We start from the raw sequence: 23,438 nt of genomic DNA on the forward strand, positions 1-23,438 counted from the left end.
CCCTCTCGATTAAAAAAAAAAAAACAAACTGTATCAAAGGGTCAGTGGCAGGGAGATTGCTTGGTCGTAATTTCTTTTATCTCAGGACTTCCTTTGTTGAAGATGTTAGATCAGTGTTCTCTGACTCTTAGCCATCTGAGCCCAGTAGCACAAGGCTACTGCCTTTATCTGTAAAACCATTAACAGTTTAGCCAGAAGTTGTCATTATCTATTCAAGCCATAAAACTGTGACTGATTTTGTGGTGGATGGGCCTGGAGGAGCTGACAGTTGATTGCAGCACAACATTTGCTTTTAGAAGGAGGAAGAGAAAAACTTGGACATGAGAGAGTTGAGGGGAAGTATGATTTTTGGAATGATTTCTAATAGCAGTTACTTTGGATTAGGCATATATTTGTTTACCACTTGAAGATTTGTATTGTCATTGCTGGGGCTTCACCACTCAGCACTGACTTTATTCACATAGAGAGGTGTCCGCAAGGATAAGATAACACAGCAAAGAAGCTTCCTCTGATATGTTGGGGGCTGGGCTTGAGCCTGTGTCATGAATATGAGAGCTGGTTCACTACCCAGGTGTACTATCTTTTCAGCCCAAGGTTTGTTCACTTATTGACAGCAGAGAAACAGAACATACCCTGGCTAATGTAGTGCTGGGAATTGAACTTGGAACCTCCTAGTAGATAATCTATACATATATATATTTATAATTTTTCCTTTTTTAAAAAAATATTTATTCCCTTTTGTTGCCCTTGTTTTATTGTTGTTGTTATTGATGTTGTAATTGTTGGATAGGACAGAGAGAAATGGAGAGAGGAGAGGAAGACGGGGAGAGAAAGATAGACACCTGCAGACCTGCTTCACCGCCTGTGAAGCAACTCCCCTGCAGGTGGGGAGCCGGGGGCTCGAACCTGGGATCCTTGTGCCGGTCCTTACGCTTTGTGCCATGTGCGCTTAACCCACTGTGCTATCACCTGACTCCCTAATCTATATATTTTAATTAGGGTTTTTTTTTTTTTTTGCCAGAGCACTGCTTAGCTCTGGCTAATGGTGGTGTGAGGGTTTGAACCTGGGACTTTGGAGCCTCAGACATTAAAGTCTCTTTGCATAACCTTTATGCTATTTATTCCCACCCTTAATTAGATTTTTTTAATATTTATTTTATTTATTTATTCCCTTTTGTTGCCCTTGTTGTTTTATTGTTATAGTTATTATTGTTGTTGTCGTTGTTGGATAGGACAGAGAGAAATGGAGAGAGGAGGGGAAGACAGAGAGGAGGAGAGAAAGATAGACACCTGTAGACCTGCTTCACCGCTTGTGAAGCGACTCCCCTGCAGGTGGGGAGCCAGGGTTCGAACCGGGATCCTTATGCTGGTCCTTGTGCTTTGCGCCACCTGCGCTTAACCCGCTGCGCTACAGCCCGACTCCCTAATTAGATTTTTTAAAGGAAAAAAATAACCTTCAGTCATCTGAAATCATTTCTTTTTCATACTCATGCTGTTGAGACCCTGGTTACTTGTGTGTATCATGTCCCATAGTGACCTCACATCCTTGCTTTTGTTACACAAGTTGAGTCAGTGGACAGGTTGTATGGATGGAATGAGGATGCGTAGGGACTTGTTAGTTAGGACTTCCTATAGCTTAAACTGTTTCACAAGCAATACAGACTTTAAAAAAGGGAGCTCTCAAATAAATAAAAATAAAGGAACTCTCAAGTAAATTTAGGTGTAGATACAAAAACAAAGAAAAAATATATAGCCTTTTCCAGAAACCTTAAATCTAGGGTTTCCTGTGTTATATAAAACACCCTCATCCCCCGTGTGTGTTTTTTTCTTTACCAGAGTACTGCTCAGCTCTGAACCTGGGGCCTCAGAGCTTTAGGAGTGAGAACCATTATGCTGTTCCCCCCCGCCCCCGTTTTTTCTGTCTTCTTAATAAGCCAAATAGTAACATGTCTCCAGAATATTTGATCTGATAAAGCCTTTACCAGGCATTGTGATTTTATCCCAAGGAAAGGGCACTTCATGGAATTGAAACTAAAAATTAAAGACATTAAGTTTTAATTTGGTTCACTTTTTTTTTTTTTTTTTATGAATCTAGTTTTAAGTTGAATAAGGACTTGAAATCTACTTTAAAAAAATTCTCTGGGGAGTTGGGCGGTGGTGCAGTGGGTTAAGCGCACGTGGCGCAAAGCGCAGGGACTGGCGTAAGGATCCCGGTTCGAGCCTCCGGCTCCCCACCTGCAGGGGAGTCGCTTCACAGGCGGTGAAGCAGGTCTGCAGGTGTCTATCTTTCTCTCCCCTCTCTCTCTGTGTCTTCCCCTCCTCTCTCCATTTCTCTCTGTCCTATCCAACAACAAAGCAACGTCAACAATGGCAATAATAACCGCAATGAGGCTGCAACAACTAGGGCAACAAAAAGGGGGAAAAATGGCCTCCAGGAGCCGTGGATTCATGGTGCAGGCACCCAGCCCAGCAATAACCCTGGAGGGGAAAAAAAAAAAATTCTCTGAACTTCACTTACTACAGAGAGGGATGGGGGAGGGAGAGAACACACACATACGCTCTCTCTCTCTCTCTCTCCTGTCCATGGAGTTCTGACTTGTTTCCCTTGTTGCCTTGCTGTGGGTCAGGATTGAACCCAGAGTCTCACACATGCAAGGCAGGTAGTCTGCTGCTGGGCCTCCTCCTCAGCCTAGGATCTAGTTTTTAGCTTGAATAGCTTTGTCAATGGTTGTAAACTTCACAGCTGACTGGGGACTCTTAGAAGAGCCTGCCTCCTGACTCCAGTCTCTTGGGGCTCCTTTGCTGATTGAGGGGTGACAGGGACAAGCAGGCTGCCCTACACTTCCTAATGTGTCCTTAACCTCTGGTGTGCGTCAGCTACAGGTGAGAGGCAGCTGTCACTCCAGAGTTCTTCAACTTGAGTTTTAGACATGAAGAACCTTTGAAGGAATTTCAGGAAATATTTACCCAGGTTATTGTTTATTTTGTCGCTGCCTTGCTGATCTCTCTAGGCAGTGTTACTCTGCAGTTCCCTGGAAACAGATATTGAAGGTGACCTGTAAGTATACTGGAGCAAGCAGGATTTCTGTGCATATAGGTTTTGGTTTTTATTTTATGTTTGATTTTTAAATTATCTTTATTTATTTGATAAATACAGTCAGCAATTGAGAGGCAAGGGGATATAGAGAGGGAGAGACACCCGCAGCACGACTTCATTCATGAAGCTTTCCCCCTGAGTCCTTGAGCTTTGTAGTGTGTGTGCTTATCCAGCTGTGCCACCGCCCAGCCCTGGTTTTGGTCTTTCTACAGTCCAGGGAGGTTGGGATGTAGTGTGTTCTGATTGAAATGTTTATCAGTGTTTTATTCCAGTCTGTTTAACTTTTGTTCCCACAGCCTACTTGGTTCAGGAAATCAATAGAGCTGATATTCCCCTTCCTGAGGGAGAGACCAGTCCTCCTGCACCACCTCTGAAACAAGTTCTGGAAATGCAGGTAACTTGTCTCAGTGAAGTTGTTTTAGGTCTCATATTTGTTAATTCCAGATACTGCTTCTTTCTTGTCTTTACATTTGGCTTCAGGAACTCAACCAAGGGATTTTATTCCTTTGAGAGAAAAAGGAGTGGAGAGAGAGGAGAGACAGGGGGGTTATGGTGGATGGGCGGTGGTACACCTGGTTAAGTGCACATATTACCAACCACAAGGACTCAGGTTCAAGCCCCCACTGCCCATCTGCAGGGCGTCTGTTTTATGACTGATGAAGCAGCAGGTCTGTAGGTGTCTTTTCTCTTCCTCTGTCTATCTCCCTGTCCTCTCTCAATTTCTCTGCTCTATTTAACAAAAAAGAAAATTAGAAAGAAAGAAAAGTGGGGGGGTGGCCACTGGGAGTGGTGGATTGGTAGTACTGGCACTGAGCCCCAGCAATAACCCTGCTGGCAATAAAAAACAAACAGAGAGCACCACTCCCAACATCAGGTCTATGGTGCTCAGATTATGGCCTTGCTTGGTAAGATATATGCTCTGCCCAGTGAGCTAATCTCCCAGTGCCCCACATGCTGATAATTTTCTTTCTTTCTTTTTTTCTTTTTTTCTTTCTTTCTTTCAAAAAATATTTATTTATTCATTCCCTTTTATTGCCCTTTTGTAGTTATTATTGTTGTTGTTATTGATGTCATTGTTGTTAGATAGGACAGAGAAATGGAGAGAGGAGGGGAAGAAAGGGGGAGAGAACGACAGACACCTGCAGACCTGCCTCACCGTCTGTGAAGTGACTCCCCTGCAGGTGGAAAGCTGGGGACTCAAACCAGGATCCTTATGCCAGTCCTTGCACTTTGTGCCACGTGTGCTTAACCCACTGCGCCACCACCTGACTCCCTACTTTTCTAGTTTATTATGTTTAATTTATTTCATTTCATTCATTTCATTTTATATTTTATTTGTTTTAATGAAAGAGATACAGAAAGGAAAATACACAGAGACCAGAGCTTTGCTCAGATCAGGGTTATGGTAGTACTGGGGATTGAACCTGGGACCTCAGAGCTTCAGGCATGAAAGCCATTTGCATAACCATTATGCTGTCTCCTCGTGTGATACTGACCTTTATTTATATTGTCTAGTGCTTTTCTGCCTTTCTTTCTTGGTCTTGGTTTTTCTACAGTCAGGGGAGGTTGGGATGTACTGTGTTCTGATTGAAATGTTTGATTATCAGTGTTTCATTCCAGTCTATTTAACTTTTGTTCCCAAAATCATAAAGTGAAAATTAAAAAATAAGATGAGGAGTCGGGCTGTAGTGCAGCGGGTTAAGCGCAGGTGACGCAAAGTGCAAGGACTGGCGTAAGGATCCTGGTTCGAGCCCCCGGCTCCCCACCTGCAGGGGAGTCGCTTCACAGGCGGTGAAGCAGATCTGCAGGTATCTTTTTCTCCCCCTCTCTGTCTTCCCCTCCTCTCTCCATTTCTCGCTGTCCTATCCAACAACGACGACAACAATAACTACAACAACAAAAAAAAAACCAGGGTAACAAAAGGGAATAAATAAATAAAATAAATATTTAAAAAATAATAATAATACTATGGTTAACCTTCAGTAATAGATTGTTGGGGTACATTCTTCACCTTATTATTATTAGTAATTATGTTTACAGAGCTAGGGTTCGTGCATGTGTAGTTTCTCTACTCCCGGGGCCACTTTTTTTTCATTCAAAATTACAAAGAGAAAGAGGGGAAGACAAGGGGTCAGGCGTTGGCGCACGTGGCTAAGCACTCACATTACAGTGCACAAGCATTCCGGTTCAAGCCCCTGGCCCCCACCTGCAGAGGGAAAGCTTCATGAGCAGTGAAGCAGAACTGCCGGTCTCTCTCCTTCTCTCTCTCTCCCTCCCCTATCAATGTCTCTCTGTCTGTATCCAATAATAAATAAATAAACAAATAAATAAATAAATAAAATTGAAAAGAGAGAGAGAGACAGCACAGCACTGCTTCATTTGATGGCTTGAACCTGGGCCCTGGGCCTGGCAAGGCACATGGCCGATCTGGTGAGCTATCTCTTGGCCTTAACTGTGGTATCTTTTAGTTGTAGTTCAGTGCTTTATTCTTTATTTTGTTTTATTTTGTTAGTGTATCTCCTTTTCAGAGACGTATGAAAATTAGGCTGTGAAATCTAGTTCTTAGTCATGACCATGAAATGCTTCCGAAAGTTCACTCTGAACTTACCCATGTCTCCTCCTACCTCAGGGAATTGAGGCTTCGGTATATATCATACCCTCCCCGTTCTTTCTAGATTCACTCTGACCTTTGTCCCTCTAACTTTGAGGAGCTGGTGATAGTGACAGAGTAGTTGACCAGTAGGGCAGTAGACACAGTCCCTTCTCTAGGAGTTCAGCATGTTGGGTGTCGGGTCAGTGTCCCCCAGAGAGAACACTAGCTTGTCTTTCCCATCAGCTGCTCTTCCCCCCCCCCCCTCCGGGGTTATTGCTGGGGCTCGGTGCCTGCACTACGAATCCACTGCTCCTGAAGGCTATTTTTTTTCCCTTTTGTTGCCCTTTTTTAAAAATATTTTTTATCGTTGTTGTGGTTGTTATAATTGTTATTGATGTTGTTATTGTTGGATAGGACAGAGAGAAATGGAGAAAGAAGGGGAAGACGGGGAGAGAAAAGTAGACACACCTGTAGACCTGCTTCATCGCTTGTGAAACGACCCCTCTGCAGGTGGGGAGCCAGGGGGCTCGAACCGGGATCCTTATGCTGGTTCTTGCACTTCGCGCCATGTGCACTTAATCCCATCAGTTACTCTTTGAGGCTTCGGTCTAATTATGTGATAGTTTATCACCCTGGGAAATAGACCAGAGTTCCTTCGAATACCTGTGAAGTTATCATTGTGTAAGCAGAACAGTCCACTACTGGCTGCTTAGTTTGTTTATCTTGAAGGAAGTCATTTAACATCTGGTATATGAATGGATTCTAGAGCAAGTTAAAGAGACAATAATACAGTCATCTGGTTTAACCTGTTTGATGGCTTGGTTATACTATAATTACTGTGACTACTGGTGGTTTATGGCTGTTTATAAGGCAGAACACAAATAATAAATATAGTACCTGGAAGATTTGTCTGAGTACAGCTTTCATTGAGCCAGTGATAGGTTTTATAGATTGCTGCTTCTATTGTTTGGATAGTGGGGTATTGTTAAGGATTCTTAATATGTGACTTTTAAAAAAGGAGAGAGAAAGAGGACCAGCACACTGCTCAGTTCTGGCATAAGGTGGCACCAGGGATTGAACCTGTGGCCTCTGGGGCCTTAGCCACGCAAGTTGGTGCTCCAGCAGGCTGAGCCTAATCTGGAACTATTTTATTCAAGAAGATTCACTTTCAGGAGTTTTTATGCCCAATTAACTATGTAAATGGAACTGCATAGAAACTTTTAAGTTAGATACTACAAATTAATGTTTGGGGGAGATTATCTAACATTTTTCCATGTTACAAATAAAAGGAAATGTTGACATGCAAGGGGAAGGCACTGTTGTATGGTGATGGACAGCAGATAAGGATGACAGAGAACAATGACAGTCCTTTTATCAGACAAGAGCTTGTTCCTTAGGAGACTTAGAGCCACCACCGCATCCCATCTCCTGTGTCACATATGGCGTGAGCGTCATCGGAAAAACCTGAATCAACATGAAACAATAATTTATGGACCTTTAAAATCCCTTGCCATGTTCTCATATCCCTACCCAACTGGCATCAATTCAGGCGTTTTAAAACCACTGCTTTTGCAACCACTGGATGATGTCACAGTGGGTAAAACATTGGACTCTTAAGCATGAGGTCCTGAGTTTGATCCCTGGCACTGTATGTGTCAAAGTGATGCTTTGGTTCTCTCTCTACTCTCTACCCCACTCTCCTAAGTAAATATATCTTAAGAAAGAAGGAAAGAAAGAAAGAAAAGGTTTTGCTGTACTATAGAAATACTTCACAACTATCTTTGAGATTGATCCATGCTTGTATTCTGTTTTAGGAGCAGTTGCAGAAGCTTGAGGTTGAACTGAGAGAAGTCACGAAGAACAAAGAGAAACTGAGGAAAAACTTGCTTGAACTGATAGAGTATACTCACATGCTGAGAGTGACAAAAACCTTCGTAAAGCGAAATGTTGAGGTATTGAGCAACATGGGTGAAGGCCTTCATTCATTTATAAAAGTCTCCTTCCCAGAACTTTTTGGAGTTTTTGAACAATTCTTAAAAATATATTGCTTTTTTTACAGTCACATTTAATTTATAAATTCATTTTTCAGTTGGGTTCTATGACATAAAACATGATGTTTTTCAAGCCTTTGCCTGTGGTGATGGGCTTTAGCAATAACATTTTTTTTTCTATTTGTAAACTGCTCTAGTTTTCAGTTGAAAAACATCTGGTGGCCAGGAGGTAGGACAGTGGATAAATGTTGGACTGTCAACATGAGGTTCTGAGTTCTATCCCTGACATCATATATGCCGGTGTGATGCTCTGATTCTCTTTTCTCATAAATAAACAAATAACTATTTTTTAAAAAAATTAATATTTTATATGGATATTTTGCCATAGTATTTTATAGGAATTAAATATGCAGGTGTTTACTTTTCTTTTGGGGGTATAATTGATACATAGTATTACCATTATTTATTTTAAAATATTTATTACTTGTATTATTTTTATTTTATATTTATTTAATTTCCCTGTTGTTGCCCTTGTTTTTTTTTTTATTATTGTTGTTGCTATCGATGTCATTGTTGTTGGATAGGACAGAGAGAAATGGAGAGAGGAGGGGAAGACAGAGAGGGGGAGAGAAAGATAGACACCTGCAGACCTGCTTCACCACCTGTGAAGCGACTCCCCTGCAGGTGGGGAGCCAGGGGCTTGAACCGGGATCCTCACACCGGTCCTTGTGCTTTATGCCACGTGTGCTTAACCTGCTGCGCTATCGCCCGACTCCCTACTTAGTTTATTTTAATGAGAGATACAAAGAGAAAGACACAGAAAGACCATAGTATTGCTCAGTTCTGACTTATGGTGCTTCTGGGGATTGAACCTGGAAGCTTCACACATGAAAGTCTTTTTGCACAACTATTTTGCTGCCTCCCCAGCCTAGTAGATAAATCTTTAAAAAAAAAAAAATGAAGAGAAATGGCTGAATAGTGGAAGATTTTGTTGTTGTTGTTGTTGTTGTTGTTGTTATTGCTGGGGCCTCACTGCTCCAGGCTGACTTTTTCCAATATAGAGAGATAGAGATAGTGGCTGGGTGGTGGTGCACCTGGTTGAGTGCACATGTTATAGTGCTCAAGGACCCAGGTTTGAGCCCCTGTTTTCCACCTGCAGGGGGAAAGGTTTTCGAGTGGTGAACCAGGGCTGCAGATGTCTCTCTCTCTATTTTCCCCTTCCTTCTCCATTTCTGACTGTGTCTATTCAATAAATAAATGAATAAATAATTAAAAAGAGAGGGAAAGAGAGAGAGACACAGAGAGAGGCTGGGTGGTGGCACACCTGGTTGGGCATGCATGTTCTAGTGTAGAATGACCCAGGTTCAAGTCCCAGTTCCCCACCTGCAGGGGAGGGATGCTTCTGAGCAGTAAAAGTGTCTCTCTTCTCTCTCCCTGTCTTCCCCACCACTTTCAATTTCTCTTTGTCTCTATCCAATTAATGGATTACTTAAAACAGAGAAAGAGAACAAGAAAAGAGGATAAAACAGCACAGTACCAAAGCTTCCCCCAATGTAGTGGGGCTCTAAGTCTTGTGTCTGCGAGGTATGCATGGCAAAGCAGGTTCACTTCCCAGGTGAGCTATCTTGCTGGCCCTGGACCATGGATGCTGAACTTAAAAAAAAACAAAACTAAGCTTTCCATCCCCCCCCCACATTCCTAAGTGTAAAGGAAGTAAAGATATCTGTAGTTTGCAAAAATAAGGAACAGCCCGTCCACTGTACAAAACTGGAGGGAGGGGCCAGTTCATCCCTTATCTGCGTAGTTTCACTTCAGGCAGGGGTAGCTTCTGACGGGATCACTCTTCCTTGGATGATGACTTACCTTATAACTATAATTTTATGTAAATGTCTTCCCAGTAGCTTACAGATAAGTGATGGGAAGTTAACCTCTTTTTTTTGGTAATAGTTTATTTATTTTTATTTTTTATTGGATTAATGGTTTACAGTCAACAATAAATACAGTTGTTGGTACTTGTGTAAAATTTCTCAGTTGTCGGCAAAATACTCAAACCCCTTTATTTATTTATTTAGCCACCAGGTTTATCACTGGGGCTTAGTGCTGGCACTATGAATCTATCCCTTCTGGTGGCCATTTTTCTTTTTTTTTTTCTGCTATACTTGATATGATAGGGCAGAGAGACATTGAAGAGGAAGGGGACAGAGAGAGAGAGAGCGAAACACCTGCAGATCTGCTTCACTTTTCGTGTATTTGGGGGTCGGGTGGGGGCTTGAACCCAGGTGCATAAACATGCTAATATATGAACTTAACTGGGTGTGCCACTGCCCAGCCCCTCTACTTATTTTTTATGAGAAAATAGAGCACTGTAGTGGATGGAACATTCTGGATGTGGTACTGAGGATAGATCTCAAGACCCCGTGCATGAAAGGAATATGCTCCCCTAGCCACCTTCACAATGCTTTTTTTGCCTTCAGGTTGGGGTTTGGTACCTGTACCATGAATCCACTGCTCATTGAAGCCATTTTCTCTCATTTTATTGGATAGCACAGAGAGAAATTGAGAGCGATGGGGGAAATGAAGGAGAGAGAAGGAAGTGCTTCACTGCTTGTGCGGCATCCCCCCCCACCCCATAGGTGGGGAGCCAGGGGCTCGAACTTGGATCCTTGTGTGGGTCCTTGAGCTTAGTACTATGTGTGCTTAACTAGGTGCGCCCTCCTCCCCGCTTCCCCCAACCGTTAACCTTCTTTATTTACCGGAGCTGATTTACCTGTCTAAGTTAGCATGGGGCCCCAGTGCCCAGATTGAAGTAACTAGTTAGGATGCCTACACATTTGTTTGGAAACATGATTTATGAAGTAAAGTGCCATTTTTAATGAGACACCTTGTTTCTATCTTGTAGTTTGAACCCACTTATGAAGAATTCCCTCCCTTAGAGAGAGAATCGTTGTTGGACTACAACTCCATGCAGAGATTGGGAGCAAAGCTGGGGTAGGTGACGCTGGGCTGTCGCATTTCATAGTGCCCTTCTTGTCAGAGGGTGAACATCATACAGTGACTGAATGGACATTATGTGAAAGCCTATGACTGAATGAGAGAAAGTGAGGACTTGTTTAAGAAGACAAGTTCTCCTGTTCTAGTTGAGTTGAATTACTCAGCTGTATTGATGCATTTAGCTAAATATGAAGGGGATTTCTTCTCTTGCTATAATGAACTGGAAAGAAGGACCCTTTATGCCATTCAGTGTTACTACAGTGAGCCTAAAATAATTGGTCATTGAGGTGTCCAGTCCTGTTCTGTGTGACTGAAACAACAGGGGCCAAGCTGAGTGGGTTAATTAATTCTTTGTGTTTGAAAAATTGCTACTGTTTATTCTTTCTGTTCACTTGAACTAAGGTCAGCTTTTGTTCCCTCATATAACTTGTAAAATCTTTTTAAACATGAACTTGTATTCCTTTTTTCCTTATCTGTAGGAATTTGGTGATGCTTATTTAGAGAATATTTTTCTCCAGAGAGAATTAATGTTTATATCTGTCAGCAATACCTGAGAACATTGTATAAACCTGGAATCGTTTTATGTTAGTTTCACAGTTTAGGTTTTTTCCCATTATGCAAGCATTGTGAATTTAAGCCACAAACTCGAGTGAATGCTAACTTGTGGTTATAATTTTTTTTTTTTTTTTTTTTTTTGCCTTCAAGGTTATCGCTGGGGCTTGGTGCCTGCACTACAAATCCACTGCTCCTTGAGGCTATTTTTCCCATTTTTTTGCCCTTGTTGTTGTTGCTATTATTATTGTTATTGTTGATGCCATTGTTGTTGTATAGGACATAGAGAAATGGAAAGAGGAGGGGAAGACAGGGGGAGAGAAAGATAGACACCTGCAGACCTATTTCACCACCTGTGAAGCAACTCCCTTGAAGGTGGAGAGCCACCCATGTGACTTAACCCGCTGCACTACTGACTGGCCCCTACAATTATAAATTCTTTCTTTTTTTTCTTTTCTTATTTATTTATTTTTACTGAGAGAGGTAAAAAGATACAGAGAGAGAGGAGAAGATACCAGAGCACTGCTCAACTCTGGGTTATGGTGGTTACAAATTATTAAGGAATACTTCCCCCTTCTACCCAGAACTGAGACTGAAGTCACCAAGTTTACATTTAGTTACATTTACATTAAATTCTTTTGCAAGGTAGGTTTTTTTCTTTTTTCTTTTTTCTTTTTCTTTTTCTTCTTTTGATAGAAAAGAGGGACCCAGGGGGAAGCTTCCTTTTTTTTTTTAAAATTTTTTTTGGTATTTCTCTTTTGTTGCCCTTTTTTTTTTAAATTGTTGTTGTAGTTATCGTTGTTGTTATTGATGTGGTTGTTAGATAGGACAGAGAGAGGAGGGGACGACAAAGAGCGGGAGAGAAAGATAGACACCTTCAGACTTGCTTCACCACCTGTGAAGTGACCCCTGTGCAGGCAGAGAGTCCGGGGCTTGAACCCGGATCCTTAACGCTGGTTGTCATGCTTAGCACCACATGCACTTAACCCGATGCGCTACCACCTGGCTTCTGGGAAGCTTCCTTCTGTGTGATGGGGACTGGGTTCAAACTTGGGTCACACACGTGGCAAAGCAGCGCACTATCCAAATGAGCTATTTTGCTGGTCCCTCAAGGTGAATTTTTTTCTTCCCAGTCCATCCATTCATGAAAGGACGGGAGTTCCAATCCTACTGGAGACTGGGGAGGATTCATTCATGTCTCCTTATCTTACAGAGACCTAGTACCTGCCTCCTTTCTCCCACATAGGCATTTGAGTTCAAGACTTTATGGTACTGGGTCAGAATAATAACATCAGGATGATTCTAGGTCTTTGTTTATTTTTGGTTTCTCAGGTTCCTCATAACTATAGGCTCAGTTAAACATTTCATAATATTTTATAAACACGAGGAAAGAGCAGAGAGAATGAGGTGTGTGTGTGGTGGGGGGGGGGGGACCAAGAGCACTGCTCAGCTCTGACTTAAGGTAGTGCTTGGGATTGAACCTGGGACCTCTGAGGTCTCAGACATATAAATAGCTGTTCTAATAGACTGAGCTATTTCCCCAGCCCTTAAAGCATATTTTAAAAATAGTTTGCCCTGTTTGGATGCTTTGCAGTTAAAGTGTCTTCAGAGTAACTTGAGCCTTTTGTCAGATTTGAAAGCCTTTGTTGTACTTGTAATACCATTTGAAAATAATCTGTAGAGTATTGATCATGCTTTCATTCCAGTTGACTGTAGCTTGTCTCTACTGTCTCATAGATTTGTCTCTGGCCTAATTCAACAAGGAAAAGTTGAAGCATTTGAAAAAATGCTGTGGAGGGTCTGCAAAGGTTACACCATCGTGACCTACGCAGAACTGGATGAGCCCCTCGAAGATCCTGAAACTGTGAGTCTGTCTCTGTCCCCATTAATAATGGCAGACTAACGGCCATGTGGAGGTGCAGAGTGTGCCCCCTGAGAGCGAGTGGTCCACCTGGTGCCTCTGTGTCCGCAGATCATTCAGGTGTGGTCCCTGAGTCAAGGGTTGTACCCACACCATCACATATTTCCCTGAAAAGGGAGGTCCTGTGCTCTGCTCAAAATGCCATTTTATCGAGAGGCAAGGGTTGGTGCAAGGAAAAGGAGTTTCTTTTCTGGTTGCTAATGGGCCTGGAAGATGGCAGATGTGTGTCTTGAAAGTCATCTTACTCGGGGGTCAGGGTTTATCTAAAGCATACTGAAATTGTAATGTGCCACTAGTCCATTAAATATTACAGAAAACTTTAGAAAAAATATTTTAAAATATTTATTTATTCCCTTTTTTTGCCCTTGTTTTATTGTTGTAGTTATTATTGATGTCGTTGTTGTTTAATAAGGGAGAGAAAAATGGAGAGAGGAGGGGAAGACAGAGAGGGGGAGAGAAAGATAGACACCTGCAGACCTGCTTCACCACTTGTGAAGCGACTCCCCTGTAGGTGGGGAGCTGGAGGCTCAAACTGGGATCCTTAGAAAAAATATTTTTTATTGACATAAGAGAGAAAGAGAACCAGAGCATCACTCTGACATGCAATGCCAGGGATTGAATTTGGACCTTATGCTTTCAAGTCCAATGCTCAAGCCACTGTACCTCCTCCCAAGCCACTTTCCTCTCTTCCCTCTCTCTCTTTCTCTCTCTTTCTCTTCCCCTCTCTCTCTCTCCCTCTCTCTGTCTTTCTCTCTCTCTCTCTTCCCACCTCTCTCTCTCTCTCTCCCTTTCTTTCTCTCTCTCTTTGTGTCTCCCTGAAATTAAAAAGAAAGCTGAAGGAGTTCCCTGAGAGTGCTGGAGTATGCAGGTATGAAGTCCTGATTGAAGACAAAAAACAAAAACCCTGTGAAGATACAGCTAAGACAGGTGCACAGGCATACCTTGCTGCGTTGCACTTGATCACGCTCTGTGGCCCTTGCAGTTCTGCAAATTGAATCCCGTGTTGCCACATGCCTGTCAGAGCCATGTTCCCATCAGCATGTGTCTCTGTCACATTTCACTCATTCTCAAATACCACCTTTTCAGGGAGGCCTTTTCTGATCACCCTGTTTCACAGCAGACTCTCAAGGGGGCTGGAAGATGTCTCACACACTAGGGTGCACACTTCCCCAGGCACAAGGACCTGGGTTCAGGACCCTGTTCACCATACAGGAGGGCCATGCAAAGGGGAAGGAAGTTTTTACAAGCAGTGGAGCAGTGCTGTGGTGGCGCTCTGTATTTCTCTGTCTCTCAGAGAAAGGAAAGGAAATCTAGCGCACTTAGTGTCTATTGGGAGAGGTGGGAGAACACAGGCGTGAAGTGCCAGCAAAGCTCTCGTGTCAATAAATAAATAAATAAAATGAAATCTAACTCCCGGACTCCTCTCTCTCCTGGCTGCTTCCAGTGTTGTTTTCTTTGTGGCACTGGCCTTCATTTGGCATATTATGTATTTTCTTTGTGCTTCTCACTGCCAACTTACATATAAGCTCCCCTTCCATTTACAGATTTTTGTCTGTTCGCTGCTGTATCTTTAGCTCCTAGAACAGTGCCTGGCCAGGAAGTAAAAAACTTAGTTGCAGCAGACTTATTCCTGTCCACCCTTCCTTTTGTCCTGAGGGGTATATTGTCCCTTTAAGTTTTCTACAAGCCCTGATTGTGTATCTTAGCTAAATAGATTCCTACCTTTGTGTGGAGCCTGGAGTCAAGGCTGTTTCTCATTTTGCTAGAGCCAGTCCTCAGTCTGCCTTTAGTGGGTGAGGTTTTTTTTTTTTTTTTTTCTTGATGTATGTCAGTCCTCTTTGCCCAATTCTGGGGTATACTGTGAATTCTTTGTTGGGCTGATAGAAGAATTCCCCAAATAGCAGTAGACCAGCTCCATGGGTGGTAGAGTGGTGCTGTGGTGTCTTTCTTCTCTCTCTCTCTTTTTCATACCAGAACACCTAACTATCAGTTCTGCAAATTGAACCCCGTGTCGCCACATGCCTGTTAGAGCCATGTTCCCAATAGCACGTCTCTGTCACATTTCACTCATTCTCAAATACCGTTCTGGCTATGTGTGGTGCTGGGGATTGAACCCAGGACTTCAGAGCCTCAGGCATGAGAATCTCTTTGCATAACCACTATGCTATTTAACTCTACCCTCTTTCTTCTGTGTCTCTCCCTCTTTCTCTTCCCTGCCTCACAAAAGCTCTCCTTCATCTGTAGTAAATAAATCTTGAAAGAAGAAAACTCCTATTTGGTTGTATGTGTAGAATATTTCTAAGTATAGTTAATTCTGTGGCCCAGGAAGTGTGTAATGGCTAGAGCATCAGATTGCAACATTAGACCTTGAGTTCAGCCTCTGGCATTACATGTGTATGACTGTCATATATGTTATTATTATTATTTTCCTAGTGATAGACTGGCTAAGTAGCTTACTTGAATAGTGGGCTGTTTTGCCATGTGCGTGACCCAGGTTCAAGCTGGAACCTCACACATTAGAGGAATGTTCAGTGCTGTTATCTTTGTCACTGTCCACCTGCCTCTTTGTCTCTATCTAAAAACAAACAAAACTGTAGTCACTTCTTTTTATTTGTGGCATTTATGGCCTGTAAAGTTGCTGTAAGCACTGGATTAGTGATGCCAAACCATTGCTTCTAAGGGAGAAACAAGGTTAGGCTCCTGTGAGTCTCTGGTCACAACATTTATGTAACCTTGTTTTATATGCATTTCTATTTAAAGAGACTTTTTATTATTTTTTAAAAGGAGGTTTTATTTTATTATTATGTTTTTAAGATTTATTTATGAGGAAGATAGGAGAAGAGAGAAAGAACCAGACATCACTCTGGCACAGGTGCTGCTGGGGATCGAACTCAGGACTTCATGCTTGAGAACCCAAAGCTCTCAAGCCCACTGCGCCATCTCCCGGACCACTAGGAGATTTTATTTATCTGTGATTGAGAGAGAGAGAGAGAGAGAAAGAGAGAGAGGAGAGAGAAAAAGAGAACCAGACATCACTCTGGTCCATGTGCTGCCAGAGATCTCTTGAGAGTTCACGATCCACCATGCCACCTCCTAGACCACCAGTGGTACCAGTCTAATAGATACTGTGATCACGAACATTGAACTCATGACCGACTGCATTATTACACATGCTTAAACCGAGATGAGATAGACATTGGTTTTCTCCCTAAAGCCCCTCAAAGCCATTCTGTGTTTAGAACACTAGATGGCACCTCTTTTTTTTCTTTTTAAATATTTATTTATGTATTTATTCCATTTTTGTTGCCCTTGTTTTTTTTATTTATTATTGTAGTTATTGTTGTTGTCATTGTGTTGGGTAGGACAGAGAAATGGAGAAAGGAGGGGAAGACAGTGGGGGAGAGAAAGATAGACACCCGCAGACCTGTTTCACTGCCTCTGAAGGGATTCTCCTGCAGGTGGGGAGCTGGGGGCTCGAACCAGGATCCTTACACAGGTCCTTGTGCCTCACACCACCTGCACTTAACCTGCTGCGCTACCGTCTGACTCCTGGCACCTCTTTCTAAATGTGAAACTACTGACACAAAAGTACAAGCGGGACACTAAATAGACCACCAGAAGGACCTTGATGAGTGAGGACACAAAAGCAGAATCACGTTGTCTGACCTCTGCTAGAACGTGGATGCTGGTTACTTAAGTATTTTTTAAAAAATTGTTTTAATGATATTTATTTATTGGATAGAGACAGCCGGAAATTGAGAGGAAGGGGGAGGTAGAAAGCGAGAGAAACAGTGAGACACCGGCAGCCCCGCTTCACCACTCGCAAAGCTTCCCCTGTACAGATGGGGTCTCGGGGCTTGAACCTGGGTCCTTGTGCATTGTAACATGTGCACTCAACCAGGTGCGCCACCACTGGCCCATGACTTAAGTATTTTACTGCTCTGTGTGTAGATGACTGAAAACACACTGACTGTTTTGATTCTGGGCATGTGAAGACATTTCAGCCTGGAGGTGAGTCTGCACTAGGGAATCTGCAAATAATGACGATCAACTGGGTTTGTTGAATGAATGAACTAATGACAGGACTTGAGCTACCGATTTTTTTCCAAGTTTTACTGACACAAAAGTAACAGTTCTTATTTGCTCTTTGTAGGGGGAAGTGATAAAATGGTACGTGTTTTTAATCTCCTTTTGGGGAGAACAGATTGGCCACAAGGTTAAGAAGATATGTGACTGGTAAGAAAAGAAAACAGTTCATTTCACTTCTTTATATTGAGTTACTTCTGGTTTTCCTTAAGGATCATCTTGTGTTTGAAGAGAAAAATAATAGGTTCAAAATGCTGTTGATTCTTATTATATGATTTCTTTGCAATGATACTCCCCCCTCCCCCAATACTGTTCAGCTCTGGCTTATGGTGGTGCTGGGGATTGAACCTGGGACCTCAGAGTCTCAGGCATGAAAGGCTTTTTGCTCAACTATTTTGCTGTCTTACCTCCCAGCACAGTACTATGTTTTTTTGTTTTTTTTTTTAATATGTGGTACTGGGGAATGAACCCTTGTCCTTCTGTGATGCTATACTACTGAGCAGTGTCCAGGGCCTCCTAGTCTTTTTCTTTTTATTTAGAGGGAGCAAGAAAGAGAGAGGGGGAGAGACAGATACAGAGAGGAGAGATACCACAACATTGATCCATCATCCCTAGTGCTCCCTTGAGACTATATTCATATCATACCCTGACTTGGTGGGTTTTTTTTTTCCTGGGAATCAAAACTTATGAGCAGTGGGAGTAAGAGTGACTTGTTTATTGATTGATTTAAAAAAAAATTATTTATTTTCTCTTCCCTTGTTTTTCATTGTTGTAGTTATTATTGATGTTGTCATTGTTAGATAGAGAGAAATGGAGAGTAGAGGGGAAGATGGAGAGGGGGAGAGAAAGATAAACAATTGCAGACCTGCTTCACTGCCTGTGAAGCGACTCCTGCAGGTGGGGAGCTGGGGCTCAAACTGGGATCCTTGTGCTTTGCACCATGTGCGCTTAACCCACTGTGCTACTGCCCGACTCCCTCCCCCCCCTTTTTTTTTCTTTACCCAGAGCACTACTCATTTCTGGTTTATAGTAAGGCATTTGTTTCTGAAACCTTGGGGCCTCAGGCATGAAAGTCTTTTTGTATAACCTAGTCAGTTATTTCCATGGCTAGGAGTGAGCTTTTGCTATTTTGTTCCTTCCTGCTTTTAGCCGCATAGAGGTTTATTTCATCACCAAACACAGTGTTCACCTCTTGCAGAACACTTGGCAGATTTCTCATTGTGCTTTGGTGTGGGGGCATGGGGTGGGGTGTGGCATGGGCTCTCGGCAGGCCTAGCTAGACTCAGAGACTGGCCCTGCTACTCACACTGGACAAACTTAGACTGGTCACAAACTCTAGGCTCGCACTCTGCAGACAGGATAGCAACCCCTTTAGAGCTGCCAGGACTCTGCTGAAGGGTCCAGGGTGGCTTAGGCCCCCACTAAGTGTTGAGTCTGTGTGCAGCAGGGCTCATCTGTGACTTACTCTTGCTGAGAAATGGGAAGGAAAAAAAAAAAAAGCACCAAACTCCAAAGGATACCCTTTGATTTTCACAGTCAGGACACTTTAGAAGATTTTGTTTCTTACAGAGATAAGGCTAGGACTGGGCATTTGCCTTTGGATTAGTGTGCAGCAGTTTTTGTGTTTTTTCTTTCTTTTCTTTTTTTTTTAAGACAGAGGCAGAGAGAGTGAGAAAGGCCACAACAATGAAGGTTCCTCCTATGTGGTGGGGGGCGGGGGCTTGAACTTGTGTTATGTACATAGCAAAATAGCGTACTACCCAAGTGAACTATTTCGTTGGCTCTGGGATCTCACCCTCAAGCCTCAGTGGTATGGAAAGTTATTTGTAGGTGTTATAATGCTGTTATTTTAAGACCTATAAAATTGTTTTAGGTTAGTTTAGAAAAAAACCTAAAATTAGCACATTCAACCCATGATTTCACAAATATTGCTAAGGATAAAGCTAGAGGCAGGTCTTCAGAAAAACATGAAGTATGGTAGTAAAACACTAAATAAGGTGCTGCATTTTGGGGGATTTGGCTCTACAGTCTTACTGTATTCTGGGGCTCCTCTGGCTCTAGCTCTTTGATAGGAAGGAAAAGATGACTACAGCCTGTGTTGAAGGTAATTGGAAGGGCTAGTCTGACGAGAGCTCACGCGGGAGGGTGCCTGCTTGGCCCAGTACGTGAATGGCATTAAATTCAGCTCCACTACACTGGGGGATCTATGATGTCTTTCTGTCTCTCTGTGCCTCTTTCTCTCTTCCTTTCTGAAAAAGATACCCAGAGCAGTGATGTTCCTGTGACAAAAAAAAAAAAAAGGGCAAATGCTAGTAAACCAGAGGTTTTTTTTCTCCTTGATTTCCTTTTATTATTATTATTTTAAAAAATATTTATTTTATTTATTTCCTTTTGTTGCCCTTGTTTTTTATTATTGTAGTTATTATTATTTATTTATTTGGTTATTCTTTTTTTTTTTTTTTTGCCTCCAGGGTTATTGCCAGGGCTCAGTGCCAGCACCACAAATCCACTGTTCTTGGAGGCCATTTTTTCCCTTTTGTTACCCTGGTTGTTTTACCATTGTTGCGGTTATTATCATTGTTATTGATGTCATTGTTGTTGGATAGGACAGAGAGAAATGGGGAGAGGGGGAGGCAGGGAGGGGAAGAGAAAGACAGACACCTGCAGACCTACTTCACTGCCTGTGAAACGACCCCCCCTGTAGGTGGGGAGCTGGGGCCTGGAACTGGGATCCTGACTCTGGTCCTTGCGCTTTGCTCCACGTGCGCTTAACCCACTGCGCTACCGCCCGACCTCTGTTGTAGTTATTGTTGTCGTTGTTGGCTAGGACAGATAGAAATGGAGAGAGGAAGGAAAGACAGAGACGGGGAGAGAAAGATAGACACCTGCAGACCTGCTTCAGTGCTTGTGAAGCAACCGCCCTGCAGGTGGGGAGCTGGGGGCTTGAACTGGGATCCTTATGCTGGACCTTGCGCTTTGCGCCACGTGCGCTTAACCCGCTGCGCTAACGCCTGACTCCCGATTTCCTTTCTTACGTAATTATCATTGTGCATTCTTTTTTTTTTTATATTTATTTATTTTATTCCCTTTTGGTGCCCTTGTTGTAGTTATCATTGTTGTTATTGATGTCATTGTTGTTGGATAGGACAGAGAAATGGAGAGAAAAGGAGAGAGAAGGGGAAGACAGAGGGGGGAGAGAAAGATAGACACCTGCAGACCTGCTTCACCCCCTATGAAGCGACTCCCCTGCAGATGGGGAGCGAGGGGGCTAGAACCGGGATCCTTATGCTGGTCCTCACACTTTGTGCCACGTGCTTAATGCACTGTGCTGCTGCCTGACTCCCAGCATCGTGCATTCGTTTCACTTATCTGCTTTAAACTTGAGGGATTCCCAGCACACAGCTGGAGGTGAGTTTCAGAAAACTGAGATTAGGAATGAGTTTTCAGGAATCATCAAAGGCAGGAATGGAATTTGGAGCCATGAAAGCCTGCAGAATTTGTTTAGTTGATAGGCATTTGCTGTGTGTCTGGGACTAAGACCTCTTCAGGGCGGATACTGGCGCCCACCCCTTTTTCTCCAGGAGGTGATTTCTGTTCAGTGTTGGAAGTGTGCCTGGCTGGTGGGCTGAATATGGTACTGGTAGTAGATAAAGTCTCGTCACGTCTTATCTTCTAGCTACCACTGCCATGTCTACCCTTACCCAAACACTGCAGAGGAACGCCGAGAGATTCAGGAAGGACTGAACACCCGGATTCAGGACCTCTATACCGTGAGTGCAGGAAACGTCTGTGCTTGCCTGAGGCTTGTGTACCCTTTACAAACCCGCTTTCACTTTCTTTGTCAGTACAGGAGACCTTGCTTGTAGACACAGTAAACTGTCCCAGTGAGATAGAAATGCCCCTTCCTTCTTCCTGTTTGGGGACACTTGACTTCAGCAGCTGGTTAGAAGCTAGGGGCTTTATGGACTGATCTTAATGCAGTGTTGAGGAACCGTGCACATGCTTGATGCCACCAAGCTGCCTCTCTGGCTCAGCTTTTATATTTTCAGAGAGGAAGGGAAGAGATACCAAAACACCACTATGCCGTCTACAAAGATCTCTGTGTGGTGTCGGGATCGAACCCAGGGCCTCATGCACAGTAAGACATTTGCTCTACTGGCTGAGTTTTCTCTAGGCACCATGATGGAACTTTAAGTTCCCTGGGGGCTAGGAGTTTGCTCAGTGGTTGCGCATGTGTCTTGGCCCTGGATTCTACCCCTGGCACTGCATAAAATGTGGAATTATGCTCTGGTCTCAGCCTCTGTCTTATGTTAAGAAAAATTCTCTGGTGATCTTTGACTTCTGAAGTTCTAGTTCTTTGTCTTTGAAGACAGGCCCCATCTAAATAGGTGGCTGTTTTACTTGCTCTATTTTTTTTTTTTTTTTCCCTCCTCCAGGGTTATTGCTGGGCTCGGTGCCTGCACCATGAATCCACCGCTCCTGGAGGCCATTTTTTTCCCCCCTTTTGTTGCCCTTGTTGTAGCTTCGTTGTGGTTATTATTATTGCCCTTGTTGACACAATTCGTTGTTGGATAGGACAGAGAGAAATGGAGAGAGGAGGGGAAGACAGAGGGGGAGAGAAAGACAGACACCTGTAGACCTGCTTCACCGCCTGTGAAGCGACTCCCCTGCAGGTGGGGAGCTGGGGTCTCGAACCGGGATCCTTACGCAGGTCCCTGCGCTTTGCGCCACATGCGCTTAACCCACTGCGCCACCGCCCGACCCCCTACTTGCTCTATTTTAATTGATGTTTTCCCTTATATCCTGAGAGCAGAAAGTAGTAGATTAAGTGACCCACTTAAGTGACAGGGGATTTCTTGGCAGAATGAGGAGGGGCGGGAGTTGGTGGCTAACAGGGTTGACAGGGATCTGGACACAGACTGGAGAAGGGTAAGAACCCTGGGACACTTTCTGGATTTTCCCCCCCAGGCCTCAGCCACCTGACTTCTAGCCATTCCCTGTTCCCTGGGGGCTGTGTTCTAGAGAAATGCCTTCTGGGAGGGCACCAGTCTGTTGAGCTCAGCTGTTCCCCCGTCTACTGCCTCCTGCTTGAACTGGGCTGGGAGGAGGGGGATTTGCCCCCTTGGCTGCCCCATGAGAAGCCAGGACCTGGCGTGGCCTTCATCAAGTGGAAGCGACACCCCTGCAGGGCGTCAGGTGCCCATGTGTACTCTACTGAGAGTCCAAGCTTGTCCCTGCCCAGGTGCTCCACAAAACCGAGGATTATCTAAGGCAAGTGCTGTGTAAGGCCGCCGAGTCTGTCTACAGCCGAGTCATCCAGGTGAAGAAGATGAAAGCCATCTACCACATGCTGAACATGTGCAGTTTTGACGTGACCAACAAGTGCCTCATCGCTGAGGTCTGGTGTCCTGAGGCTGATTTGCACAACCTGCGCCGAGCACTGGAGGATGGCTCGGTAAGGCAGCCTCTGCTTCTGCCAGGGTGCAAACTGGAGCTCACGAGCATAGGGCATAGGGGAAAGTGGCAGATTTTTTTTTTTTGAGTCCTGAGGGCACCATGCTCACTCTGGATGAGCCAGTCATTTGAGGTTGTGTGCATGCCATGCATTTGTGATTTGTTCTCTGGAGGCAGTAGTGCAGGGTTTGAGTGAAAGCGGTAACACGAGAGGCACAGTGAAGTGGCTTCCTCCCACCCTGGAGCCTCAAAGATAACCTTTGTTCCCCTGCTCAAAGATAACCTGTTTTAATTTTATTGTCTTTGTGATTCTCAGCCATAAGTAAACATACAGGGATATCCTGTTCTTTCTCTACCAAAGGCCACATGCTGTCCACATTGTTCTCTCTCTTTTTTTATAATTAAAATTAAAAAAAAATTATTCATTTTCCCTTTTTGTTGCCCTTGTTTTATTGTTGTAGTTATTATTGTTGTTGTTATTGATGTCGTTGTTGGATAGGACAGAGAGAAATGGAGAGAGGAAGGGGAGGCAGAGGGGGAGAGAAAGAGACACCTGCAGACCTGCTTCACTACTTGTGAAGTGACTCCCCTGCAGTGGGGAGCCGGGGCCTTGAACCGGGATCCGTACGCCGGTCCTTGTGCTTTGCCCCACCTGCGCTTAACCCATACGCTACCGCCCGGCACCCCACATTGTTCTCTTAATGAAGCCTCCCTATAAAAAAAAATGGTGATGATTGAAAGGAAGAAAGAGAG

General features: G+C 43.6%; 1 protein-coding gene across 3 annotated transcripts in view; it reads left to right on the top strand.

Moving 5' to 3' along the window:
• Positions 1-23,438, top strand: part of ATP6V0A2 (ATPase H+ transporting V0 subunit a2) — a 56,837-nt gene that overhangs the window by 9,400 nt on the left and 23,999 nt on the right. For all 3 annotated transcript variants that reach the window (XM_060193247.1, XM_060193249.1, XM_060193248.1), the window contains 7 exons: positions 3,394-3,491; positions 7,505-7,642; positions 10,581-10,669; positions 12,962-13,088; positions 17,299-17,381; positions 20,908-21,001; positions 22,474-22,686. In XM_060193247.1, coding sequence (XP_060049230.1) covers positions 3,394-3,491; positions 7,505-7,642; positions 10,581-10,669; positions 12,962-13,088; positions 17,299-17,381; positions 20,908-21,001; positions 22,474-22,686 — 842 coding nt within the window. The remainder of the gene's footprint in view (positions 1-3,393; positions 3,492-7,504; positions 7,643-10,580; positions 10,670-12,961; positions 13,089-17,298; positions 17,382-20,907; positions 21,002-22,473; positions 22,687-23,438) is intronic.

Source organism: Erinaceus europaeus, chromosome 6 (genome assembly GCF_950295315.1).
Source record: "Erinaceus europaeus chromosome 6, mEriEur2.1, whole genome shotgun sequence".
NCBI classification, from domain to species: domain Eukaryota; kingdom Metazoa; phylum Chordata; class Mammalia; order Eulipotyphla; family Erinaceidae; genus Erinaceus; species Erinaceus europaeus.